This window comes from Heteronotia binoei, chromosome 9 (genome assembly GCF_032191835.1).
Source record: "Heteronotia binoei isolate CCM8104 ecotype False Entrance Well chromosome 9, APGP_CSIRO_Hbin_v1, whole genome shotgun sequence".
Lineage (NCBI taxonomy): Eukaryota > Metazoa > Chordata > Lepidosauria > Squamata > Gekkonidae > Heteronotia > Heteronotia binoei.
Window position 1 is genome coordinate 36,932,021 of NC_083231.1, and position 12,028 is coordinate 36,944,048.

The 12,028-nt window shown below is 42.1% G+C and overlaps 1 protein-coding gene across 1 annotated transcript in view; it reads right to left on the minus strand.

Annotated features, from left to right (window-relative positions):
- WWC2 (WW and C2 domain containing 2) overlaps positions 1-12,028 on the minus strand; it is a 194,262-nt gene that overhangs the window by 54,661 nt on the left and 127,573 nt on the right. The window contains exons 7-9 of the mRNA XM_060246480.1: positions 10,364-10,510; positions 8,969-9,042; positions 2,945-3,184 (exon numbers count right to left, since the gene is read on the minus strand). Coding sequence (XP_060102463.1) covers positions 2,945-3,184; positions 8,969-9,042; positions 10,364-10,510 — 461 coding nt within the window. The remainder of the gene's footprint in view (positions 1-2,944; positions 3,185-8,968; positions 9,043-10,363; positions 10,511-12,028) is intronic.

A 12,028-nucleotide genomic window follows, 5' to 3' on the forward strand; every position in this document is an offset into this window, starting at 1 on the left:
TGTCTCACATGTATATATGAAGCATTTTGTACTGATTGTTATGGCTTGTGGCTGAGATAATAAAATGAACTGTATGGAAAGAATTGAATTGCTTTTTTTGTTTTAACAAGGCCTGATATACAGTAGATACTATGCCCGGGAAATATTTTACAACTCACAATTGCATTCAGAGCAGTTCTTATCTGCATTTGTGCAACTTAAGAGTCGCCTTCTTTCTTTGCTATCTCACTTTCCACTTCATCCATTTCTGCTTGTTAGTAAACCAGGCACCTTGTGCTAAGTTAGAACTGGATGAAGATGCCTGGGATCAATAATGCTGCTGGCTATACCCTGCTGCAATATCTAGAAGAAGAAGAAGACTGCAGATTTATACCCCACCCTTCTCTCTGAATCAGAGACTCAGAGAAGTTCACAATCTCCTATATCTTCTTCCCCCACAACAGACACCCTGTGAGGTAGGTGGGGCTGAGAGGACTCTCACAGCAGCTGCCCTTTCAAGGACAACTCCTGTGATTTGCTATGGCTGACCCAAGGCCATTCCAGCAGCTGTAAGTGGAGGAGTGGGGAATCAAACCCAGTTCTCCCAGGTAAGAGTCCACATACTTAACCACTACACCAAACTGGCTCTCATCGACAAGTCTAGCCAGCTATTGGCATAGCCATGAAAAATATAGGGTAGATGCTCCAGAAAGTTCTGCATTTCCTTTGGTACTATGCGTCTCTGGGAGCATACTATCGCAATGGTTCACCATAGAGTCATGATATGAATGTTTTTATGTCTTCCACCATTACATAGCTCCAGAATCCAGCCCAGCTTCAGTGTTGACAGACCTCATTCTCTTCCTCAGCTGAATAGCTCTGCCTGCTTCCTGCCCATACAGTAAATGCAGAGAAAGCTCATGGAAAACATGGTATTATTTACTTTCAAGACTGGCCTTTTGTTCCTCTGTGACTAAGCTAGTACCTTGCCAGAGGCAGAACTGCACATAGGTTTGTAAAGCATTAAAGTAAAATGTTTCCTAAAATGGAGGCACACATAGAGGGGGGGGGAATCATACCCATTAAAATATTTCCTCAGTAAATTATCTGGCTTATATGCAGATACTTGAATGCACCAAAACCCTTAGGCTTAAATATCCAACAAAGCACAATGGGTCCTTTCAAAAGTCCAGGAGCAAATAGCAAAATCAAGTAGCAAACCCCACCTTCTCCTTGGTTCTCAAAAATGATTCCTCTTCCACTTTGAGGTAAACAGTGGCTTTGCTGAATACTTTTCACAGAACTGCAGCAGAGTCTACAAGGAAGCCCCACAATACCTTTTCATTCCTGGCCATTCTACTGCATCTTTTTTATTAGTACAGTCTGTGACTGACAAAGAGGAAGATGATTTTTACTTTGAGCTTATTATGTATTATAACACTGTTTTGTAGTGTGGTGTGGTGTGGAAAGTACCATCAAGTCACAGCTGACTTATGGCAGTCCTGCAGAGTTTTCAAGGCTAGAGATGTTCAGAGGTGGTTTGCCATTACCTGGCTCCATGTCGTGACCCTGATATTCCTCAGACATCTCCCATCTGAATACAAGTCAGGGCCAGCTCTGCTTAGCTTCCAAGATCTGAGGCGACTAGGGTAGCCTGGGCTATCCAGGTCAGGAGACTGTGAGCCTGGGTTGTTTTAGGGATTGTCTCTTCCCTCAACACATGGTGGATTTAGATTACCATAGTGGTTACAATTATCACACAGAAGAGCTTGATGGTTTGGAGATTTGATCCCATGTTGACTGGCTGTTTGGTATAGTGGTTAAGTGCGTGGACTCTTATCTGGGAGAACCGGATTTGATTCCCCACTCCTCTACTTGCACCTGCTGGAATGGCCTTGGGTTAGCCATAGCTATCACAGGAGTTGTCCTTGAAAGGGCAGCTTCTGTGAGAGCCCCCCCAGCCCCACCCACTTCACAGGGTGTCTGTTGTGGGGGGAGAAGATATAGGAGATTGTACGCTGCTCTGAGTCTCTGATTCAGAGAGAAGGGAGGGGTATAAATCTGCAGTCTTCTTCTTCTGTTTGCAGAAAAAGTCAGGTAACATTTTATAACTACTTCTGCATGAGGGTAGCAGCTGGGACAGCCACTTCAGCTGTCCTCACAGACTGTCTGGCACCCTAGGCAAGGCTAACTTCTAGAACCCACTCCCACTTTGCACTGATAATGTCACCAAATCACATAGGGGTGCCCAGTTCGGTACCCCCAGATGGCCAGCGTCCTAGGCAATCGCCTACTTTGCCTAGTGGCAGGGCCAGCCCTGCTCACAGATTCATTACCCTATATCTGGGGTCTTGTTAATAAATTGGCAATACTGATAAACAGAAACTAAGCTATGCCTCTTATATAAATTATATTTTTCCCATCACAGATTTCCATCCTTCTTTCTCAAACTTATTTGCCAAGTTTGGAAGGCTGGTAAGTGGCAGGGTGGGCTACAGGGCAAATGAGAGGCCTCCTCCTTTGAAATAAAAACAGTACATCTCTCCTTCCCTCCCCCACATGTGGGCACCTGTGTGTGGAATAACATTTCTAGCAAGCATTTTCAATTCTGAAGCAAGGAGGATAACATTTTACAATGCAGAGTTTACGCAGGTCACAACTATTATCCTGAAACCTGCCAATGATGTCCTGCGCACTGCTGGCTTTCTTCAGCTATTTAGCATCCAGCGCAGGCATTTCCATGCTGGCCACAAGTGTGGAGCAACAGATAACTTGGAATAATGCAAACTCTGTGAGTTCTGTCACGGTGTGAAGGTCTCCTTGCGCTACTGCCCAGTGGACTAATAATACATTTAATTAAAACCTATACAGAACAGCTAGCTGAAGGAAAATGGCACATCAGGACACAGCTCAGACTGAAGAAAGAAGTACTTAATGTTTGGGGGAGTGGGGAGAAAAGTCGTACCGTTCTGTAAGTGCGTCACTCGGTGTGCTTTTCACAGACAGCTCCTCTTCCAGCCTTTTCCTTTCTGTTTCCAGATGCTCCAATTCATCTTGAGTACGTTTACATGGGGTGACAAATTGAAGTTCTTTCAGAAGCTCTTCCTTTTCATTAATCAGCATCAGCTTTTCCTTCTCAATGTCCAAGGCCCCAGGCCAAGCTTCACTTTCTAACTTAGACAGTTCAATCTTAAGGTTGGCCATGCTAATACAGAAGTGAACACACATTTCAAGAGAAAAAGAAATAGAGAGAAAATAGATGAACAATATGTACTTAGGTGTGCCAAAGAAATCCTGTTTGGGGAGGAGGGACATCGTGCAGCTTGCACCAATGCCACACAAAACAAAAAGAAGACAATATTCGGTTTGAATTTGGAATATAACGAAAACCAGTTTACACCATAACCGTTCACCATCTTAAATGTTAGATCTGCTTATCCAGATATTTGATTTAGACTTCCTTGCCAGTCATGACAGTTGCCATTATCACATGATAACTAGGCCATGAGAATATTTCACTACACAGTGACTCTAGAAGTGTAACATCTATTTAATCATATCATAGATAAATAGATAATGTACAGAAACAAGGGTGCAGTTCCTGCTCTCTGAGTTCCTGTGAAGGAAGGACAATATAAAAAACTAATCTAAATCTGTTGTATAACTGTGGAATTTCCTTCCAAGAAAGATCCACCTCACCAGCTTTTTCTAGTAGGTAAAGACCTATTAGACAGGAGGCGCCTCTTGCTTTTCTTATTAGGCTGTTTTGGGGGTCTGATATATGGAAGCCTGTAGCATTTTTATAATGTTGTAATTTTTGATTATACAGAGCCATGAATATTATTTGTTTGTACTATTTTAAGTTTGCTATTTATATGGTACGTACTTTTCAGCTCACTATTTTTGAGAGTGAAGTGGCTGGAACTTGTTGGAATAATAAAAAAACATGTTCTGTGCCCTCTGAGAGAGCCAAGAAAGGTAAAGGTCTCTGGACTTCTTAAATATGCGCAAAAGTGTGACTTTGTAAATTAGCCAAAAGGAAAAAAAAAACCCTTAAAACCCAGCATGGTGAGTACTAGAAATGTTCCAGAAGGAACAAAATGTTGGCAGCAGCTGAAAGTCAGTTAAAGGGACAAAAGGGAAATGGGAGAAATCAGACCTCTCATGCTATTGAGAGCTCAGAGAATGCTGGATAATGCTGCCCTCGCCCCAATTCCTCACAATTCCTTCTTGCTTGTAAGTAAAAGGGAAAGTTCTCTTAGCTATTTGATCCACAGTTAGTGCACTGGCTAGCAGCGAAAGCAAAACCTCTTGTTAAACACTGCTAATTTTTCAGGTTTATAAACTGTTATGTTTCAAGATTATAAACTGTTATGTATTAAAGTTCATACTGCTGTTCTAGGCTCAAGCTTGAAGCTTGCTTCCATTACTCTCAGAATCCTTACATTCTGATTGGCTGTTCTTTTAGAATCAGCCAATCAGGATGCAAGGCATTTCTTAAAGGAAATGCAAATGAGAGCTCCTGGAGAGACCAATTGGAGGGATTACTGCCAACTAAAGAGTGTGTGTTAAACTCAGCCACGGTGAGTTTACATGGAGTTGAGTTGCCTGTATTGTTCGTGACTGTTCTTGTTTAATAAACTGTTACCACTTACCTACTTCGCAATATAAACCATTTCTTACCTACTTCGCAATATAAATCATTTCTTCAACACGGTAAAAACCTAACGAAACGTTTAATAGGCCTGATTATCCATATGAAATCAGGAACAGGTATTCTGCAAAACACTGACTGCCCCATTTCCTTGGGTCACAGACCAGGAGCAAAAACCTTGATTTAGCCTTAAAATCCTTTCCTCAGCTGAACAAAAGCTTCAAAGAACGTCCTACATCTCAGATTATATTCTGTCATATGATGGTCTTCATTAAATAAAAAAATTTGCCCTACAATAACAATGGCAAAATCACTTTGGAGGAGGAAAAAAGAATTTAAATCCAAAAAAACTGCTGAGGAAATCAAATCGATTTATATATTTTAAGCGATATAGTTCCCTGTGACATCTGCATATGGGATATTCTGAAGAAAAACCAGATTGATAGCCTAAGACTGATAATGGAATGCAGAAGCTTTAATCTCTGGGTCACTGGTTCAAATTTATCCAGGCCTGGTATTATTTGAAAGCAGGCACTTTTGACAGCTGTTCAATGACTTACAAGATGAGATGGCGTTCTCACAGGGACTCCCTTTTTCTCTCTACAACACTTGACAGTTATCTGCTATCGTAATTGGCACCCTTGTTAGCCATCTCGTAAAAAGGACCCAGGATAACAAGGACAGGAACACTAAAATGTCCTCTTACCCTCTGAGTGCAACATTTCCTGCACAGTGTCAAGGCCCTTTATAAACACTGCATTATCTCCCTCTCACACTGCACTTGTTCTCTGTGAATTAAGATTCCAGCCCACCTTGCAACGCACAGTTTGTCAACACCAATGTTCATTTTTAAGGCCATGTTCTTTACCATCCAGAACTCTCTTTTTGGAGAGTGGGAAAAGTCAGTTGTGACAATGGAATCCTTTCCATACAAGCAGAAGGGTATTATTTGAGGTGTCTCAAAACTTTACAGAAATTGTACCACAAACTTGTTAAAATGATAAGGGAGGGGAAAGGATGATTACTTTAAATCATACACTCTGCTGTGTGATATACTATAAACAGACCCTGATCTCAGTCAGCTTGACTTGCGGATCTCCCCAGAATCTCCCTGTCTCTTGCAAATCCTTCCTTGGACTATGCTGCACTGTGATTTGGGGCTTGCTGTGTTATGACTTCCCTCCTATATTTCTCTCTCTTCTGCTTGTCCAAATATTGTTTTCTCCCCCTGTACTCTGGTGTTTTCTGTGTTACTCATACTTCGTAAATTGACTCAACCATGGTGCTGATGGGCAAGAAGAAATCCACATGTCTGAATATTCAAAACAGCTTTGCACACCAAGCTGTTTTGGGTGGGTAGTGGTGGCAAAAAGAGTAATTAAGTTGCAGCTGACTCATGGTGACCCTGCAGGGTTTTTAAGGCAAGAGGAAAAGAAAGGTGGTTTGCCACTGCCTGCCTCTGCATAGCAATCCTGACCTTCCTTAGTGGTCTCCCATCCAAGTACTAACCAGGACTTACCCTGTGGGTTGCAGCCCAGTTTAAATGAGAAATGTGGGATGTGCAAAGTCACACCAGTAAGTTCTTCCTGCCTGCCAGCATCACGTGTAAATCAGGCCTAAGACACCAAGACAGAGATGGTGTCTTTTATTATGGTATGCAGTGACCATCAAATTGATGTTTAACTAATGTGAAAGAGGGTTGTGTTAGTAGACTGTAGCCGTAATCCAGAGAGTTCCTATGGATGTTCATAAGAACACAAGAGAAACCATGTTGAATTGGGCCAATAACCCATTCAATCCTAAACACTGTGTCACACAGTGGCCAAAACCCAGGTGCCATCAGGAGGTCCACCAGTGGGGCCAGAACTCCAGAAACCCTCCCACTATGGCCCCCCAAGTATCAAAGATACAAAGCATCACTGCCCTAGACATAGTGTTTCATTTATACCTTGTGGCTAATAGCCACTGATGGACCTCTGCTCCATACATTTATCTAATCCCCTCTTGAAGCTGTTTATGCTTCTAGCTGCCACCACTTCCTGCAGCAGTGAATTCCACATGTTACCTACTTTTTGTGTGAAGAAGTACTCATTTTATCTATTCTAAATCTACTGCTCATCAATTTCAGTGAGTGCCCACAAGTTCTCGTATTGTGAGAAAGGGAGAAAAGTACTGCTTTCTCTGCCTTCTCTATCCCATGCATAATTTTGCAAACCTTTATCATGTAGTCCCCAATCATCATTTCTCCAAGCTGAAGAGTTCTAACTGCTTTAACCTTTCTTCATAGGGAAAGTGTTCCATCCCCTTAATCATTTTGGTTGCTCTTTTTCTGCACCTTTTCCAATGCTATAATATTTTCTGTGAGGTGCTCCATCACCCAGGAGTTCCCCAACCTGAAGCTGGCAACCCTACCCCCACCCCACCTCTTGCTGATGGCCAGGGGGATTTGACATCTCTACTTCTGGGCCACTTCTCCCAGCTCTCTTGCACTTCCATCCTCTTTGATATTGGTCTTTATCTTCTTCATGGTCATATACTTGGTGTGTACATTGGTCAGCTGCTTGTGCCCAATGTTGACATCTGGTTCCCTGGACTGTGGCCTAGGATGGCTTCACAAGTTATATACTGACAACATGGCAAGTTCTATACAAGTGGCATCCTTGTCTAAAAACATTAAACAGAAGACAGGCAAATACCTACAATCAGAAACTGAGGTGACTTTATTACATTTATATTCAGGTTTTGGACAAAGGGGTGACTTGAATTAGAACTCCATTATTAGTTTGTAATGTGGAAACAGGTCATTTCAGCAGCAGGAAACTAGGAGTAAGATGTCCCTTAGGATATGCTCGGCTGTACAGGGACAAGGCTCAGTATCGAATGCAGTTACATGTCAAGAATTCTGTCACAGCTGGGAAAACCTTATAGTCAGATGGTATTTATTATGCCCACAGATATCTCATGGAACTGGTAAGAATAAATTTTTATGAGGACTTTTTGTACCCCACAGTAGAATTATCTATAGGCTCTGAATAATCAAGTATGGAGAAAGCTGACACTTGGTTAAATTGCTTCATAAGGGCTGAAAATATTCATAGCAAACCTTCGCACCATTTTCCAGTTAAGAATCAGACTAACTTATTTGTTCAGTTTGTAAGTAGTGCTGTGTAATACTGTATGTCAGTGTGACAGTTTTTCTTTCATTATTTCAAGAACAGTTTTACAAATAAAAATGATTTTTACTAAAAGCAATGCAATTTCAAGATATATTTTGGGACTGGGGGCATCATAATGATAAATAGTTCTTACCAAACAAAAAACAAAGAACTGCAATTATAAGATTCTCAAACCACTTACGCTAGATTTAGGGTTATTCCATACTAATGTTAAATAGATTAAGGATTGGGAAGCAAAATTACAAAGAATTACCGTTAAGGCATTGATCTGAAAAGTGCAATCCTATGTAGAGGAACTCTGGTCTAATCCTACTGAAATCAATGGGTTTATACTGGCGGAATACTGCATAAGAATTGCACTGTTAATTGTCAGTTTTGAAGTGCAGAATTAATGTTCCTCTTACTATGAGTTCAAGAAACTGATATGTAAAACAGAGTTTACAAATAAATTTCTGACTTTCTAACCTGACATTTTAGTTAAGTTCACCAATGAAGAGCTGTGAAATTAGTTCATTTCTGCTGAGCTCACTGAACAAACTGTGTATAGTTATATGGTTTGAATACAACCATTTTTTCCACTGGTGAAAAGGGGTGGATGAGGGGAGGGGTCTCCTCTGACCAGCAAAAAAATGGTGTTGGGGATCCAGGCAGCTTTATGGACAAAGCCATGTGAGACAGGGCAGCAGTAAGGAAGAGAGAAGTCAGCTGGATTCAACCAACCTAGAGCCAACTCTGCATTGGGAAATTTCTAGAGATTTGGGGGCAGAGCTGCCTGGAGAGGGAAGGGTTTAGGGAGGCGAGGGGCCTCAATAGGGAATCATGCCATAATGCCCACTTTCCAAAGCTGCCACTTGTTCCAGAACTCCAGAGAATAGTTTGGAGATCAGTTGTAATTCTGAAAGATCACTAGGCCCCTATCTAGAGATTGGCAGCCTTGGTCCAATCCCAGGTTTTCAGTACTCACAAAACAGTGCAATGTTTAAAATTTACGTAGTCTGAAAAAGATATGTTCAGCAGTCTTTTCATTTGAAAAGAATGTTCCATGATCTTTCCACAGATGCATCCAGTAGATGTCACTGCATGCCTGAAATCAGCTGCAAGGCTACATAAACTCAAGATTTCAATCCACACTTTACAAAGAAATGAACCCTGTCATTACCTTCTTTTGGCTTCTTCATATTGAAGACTCAGCCTGACCTTTTCGGCTAAATTGGACCTATTTCTGACACCAACCTGTTGAGAGAATCATCAAGGTTATTAATTTTAAAAACACACCAATAACAGAGTGCAACTTGCAAATTAATGTAAAGTTCTCTAGATAAAGAACACTAAGTAGAAGCACATTTCAAAAAACTAATAATTGGTTTTCTGCACAAACTCTAGTAATTATTCAAATATTTTCAAGCAGAATTTACATTTTCAACTGCAAAATCACTGCAGGACAAAATTCAGTAAAAGCAGGTGCAATTCTGTTAAAGGCCTACTTTGAACAAACGTTTAATTCATCCCAAGTTGTTGCTTACTACTTTTAACTCAGAACTTTGCTGGAGATCAATGAAGTTCAAAGTAGAACTTCAATGAAATTGAGACTGCTAAAAACCACATTCAAGTTTGGGAGTCTTCTCAGAAAATCCCAGTACAATCACTGCCATAGCCTTTCATCACACTACCTTAAAGGAATATGCCAGCATTTGGAAAACATTTGTGGATGCAAACCAATGGCTGGCATATAGGTCGATGAGATCCTAAAGATCTTTAAGTTGCTGAAACATTAATTCCATCAGTCAATGTCAGATGTAGAAAAATACATTTTCAATGAAATATTTGCTCACCACTTTCTGAAACTGGGTAGCTTTGAACTTGACCTTTACATTCATTTACCTTGACAATTTCCATTAAAGGAAAAACAAACAACATCCACATAAATCTAAGAACTGTAAGATAATTACGTGATCTTGCCAGGTCATTCTTCAAGGACCCTTTTGATTAAATTAGTTTTTGAAGGTTTTGTAATTATTTTTACTTTTAAAATTGCCACAAAGATGGTTTACGTTTCAGAGAAAAGATCTTTGCTACCAATTTAAGTTTTTAAAATGCATTTTCTGAATACTTGTAGTTATTCTCAAATGCATAATGACAGGTTTTTGCAAGGTTCTTGCAAGGAAGGGCCCCATTTTTAAAATCTTATCTCCTGAGGCGTTATAAAGGTTGTGATGGGGGGCGAGGGGAAAGAGTTCATAATTTATACTGCTTTTTTCCTGCTTCAGCTTCTGGGCAATCAGAAAAACCATACAGAAGAATCCAGTTTCCACTGCTCTAAAAACGTTCCTGTGAAATCTACTCTTCAGAATTTCACATATACCATAGAATATTTTATCTTACACAATAGTCCATTTTGTGATGAGGAAAGTATTTCAGTGTGGAAAGTTCTGTTCACTCTACTAGCAACATGCTTTGCCAGCCATTCGATTCAAAATCCTTTCAAAGTAGAACTTCAATGAAATGTAACAATTATTTTGTCCCTTTACTACCTTCAGTGGCTTGAAAAACTTACATCACCAGAAATGTCTGTCTGTGAGCCTGCATCCAAAGTCTGTCTAGAAAGGGAGAGCTGAGAATGTGCTGGGCTGCAACTCAGATCGGGTTCAGATCTGCCAATAGTTTGGTCAAAGAGGAATCTTTCTCTCAGCTTTGCAAGACTCTGGGGGGGAAAGACAAAAATTACTTGAAAACTTGGTTGAATTACTTGGTTACACATAACCAAAATATATGATGGAAACACACGCCCATAAAAAGAGTTTTTCAGAGAAATTCCCTGATAATTCACCGTATCCATGTTGAGAGTCAACCAGGATCAACGCTACTAAGTAGACCAGGTAGGTGGCCGCTTAGGGCGCCTATCTGGTCACAGGGGCGGTGGGCATCCCCTCCATCTCCCCACACATACTACCTGAGGCGTGCCACTACCTCTACTTCCTCCTCCCCACATCCAGCCAGGCAGCTCAGGTAGTGCCTGCTCCCTCCCTCGGCACCTTCCCCTTTTCCTGAAGCTGCCTCACTGAGAATGTGAGAGAAGAAGCAGTAGCACGAGGAGAAGGTGGAGGAGGAGGCCTTGTGAGTGGGCAGCCATATTGTTGGGTGCCAGGAGGGCCAAGGGTGGGAGAAAAAGGGAGCTGAAGGGTGAACAGCATGCCACTGCTTCTTCCTCTGGCTTCCGAGGCATCCAAGAGGCAGCAGGCAGGGGGCACCCAGGGGGTGCTGCAGCAACACCTGGGACTGTCCAGGTAGGACAAGCACAGCAGAGGCTGGCTGGACGTAGCAAGCAAGCCTGGTACTTTCTTCTTCTTCTCCCCTCTGCACGCTGCACTCGCCTCCTGCTCTCCCTCCCGGCATGGCCCCTGCTGGGACAGACGGGGAATCTTGGTAAGAGCCATGGTCTGTGGTCTTCCTTTCACTTTGCATGTGGAAAATACTGGGGCCTTTTGGAAAGGCTCCCCCTTCTGCAGCCTCCTCCCTCCAGATCACTCAGCCCACACTAGTTCATATCGATGAAGCAACCAGACTGGGTTTGCTTATGGTTTTGTGTTTGTTTCCTCCCTACTATATTATCTGGTTCCCCCAGGTCAAAACCTTCCTGCTGTTTTCTCTGCAGGGTGGATTTTAAGCCACCTGACTGATGGCACTTATGGAGCCATTAGTCAAACAACCGACCTTGATCTTGGTAGCGCCTCTTTCTTCTCTGGCAATGGGTAGAAAGAGAGAGAGCACCATGGGAGGCAGCTCCAGGGAAGAACATCCAAAGGCTTTCTTTCCGCATGCGAGAGCAAGCAAGCAAAAGGGAGAAACTGTCAGATAAGGCTGCTAGACTCTCCCTGCAGCCTTTCAATTGTTACCTCCCAATTGGCTTTTAGTGTCTCTTTTTTATATATTCCTCCTTGTATCACGTTTCCCACACTCATTTCAGAAAGCTGCCCAGAGATTCCAAATGTAGTTAAGAAAGTGGAGCAGGGAAGAGGCAAGTTCCTGGCACAGAAATGAGCAACAACTAAAAGAGAGGGGGTCAATCTCACACCCTCCAACTGAGTTGGACTGTCTCTGCCAACAATACAGACTCCTTGGACAGGTTTGCTGGCACACATTTCCAGCCTCTGCCTTCAGCCAGAGGCACAGATGTGGGAAGGATGGAGCCCCCCATAATCCCTGCCTCTGGCTGGCTGCC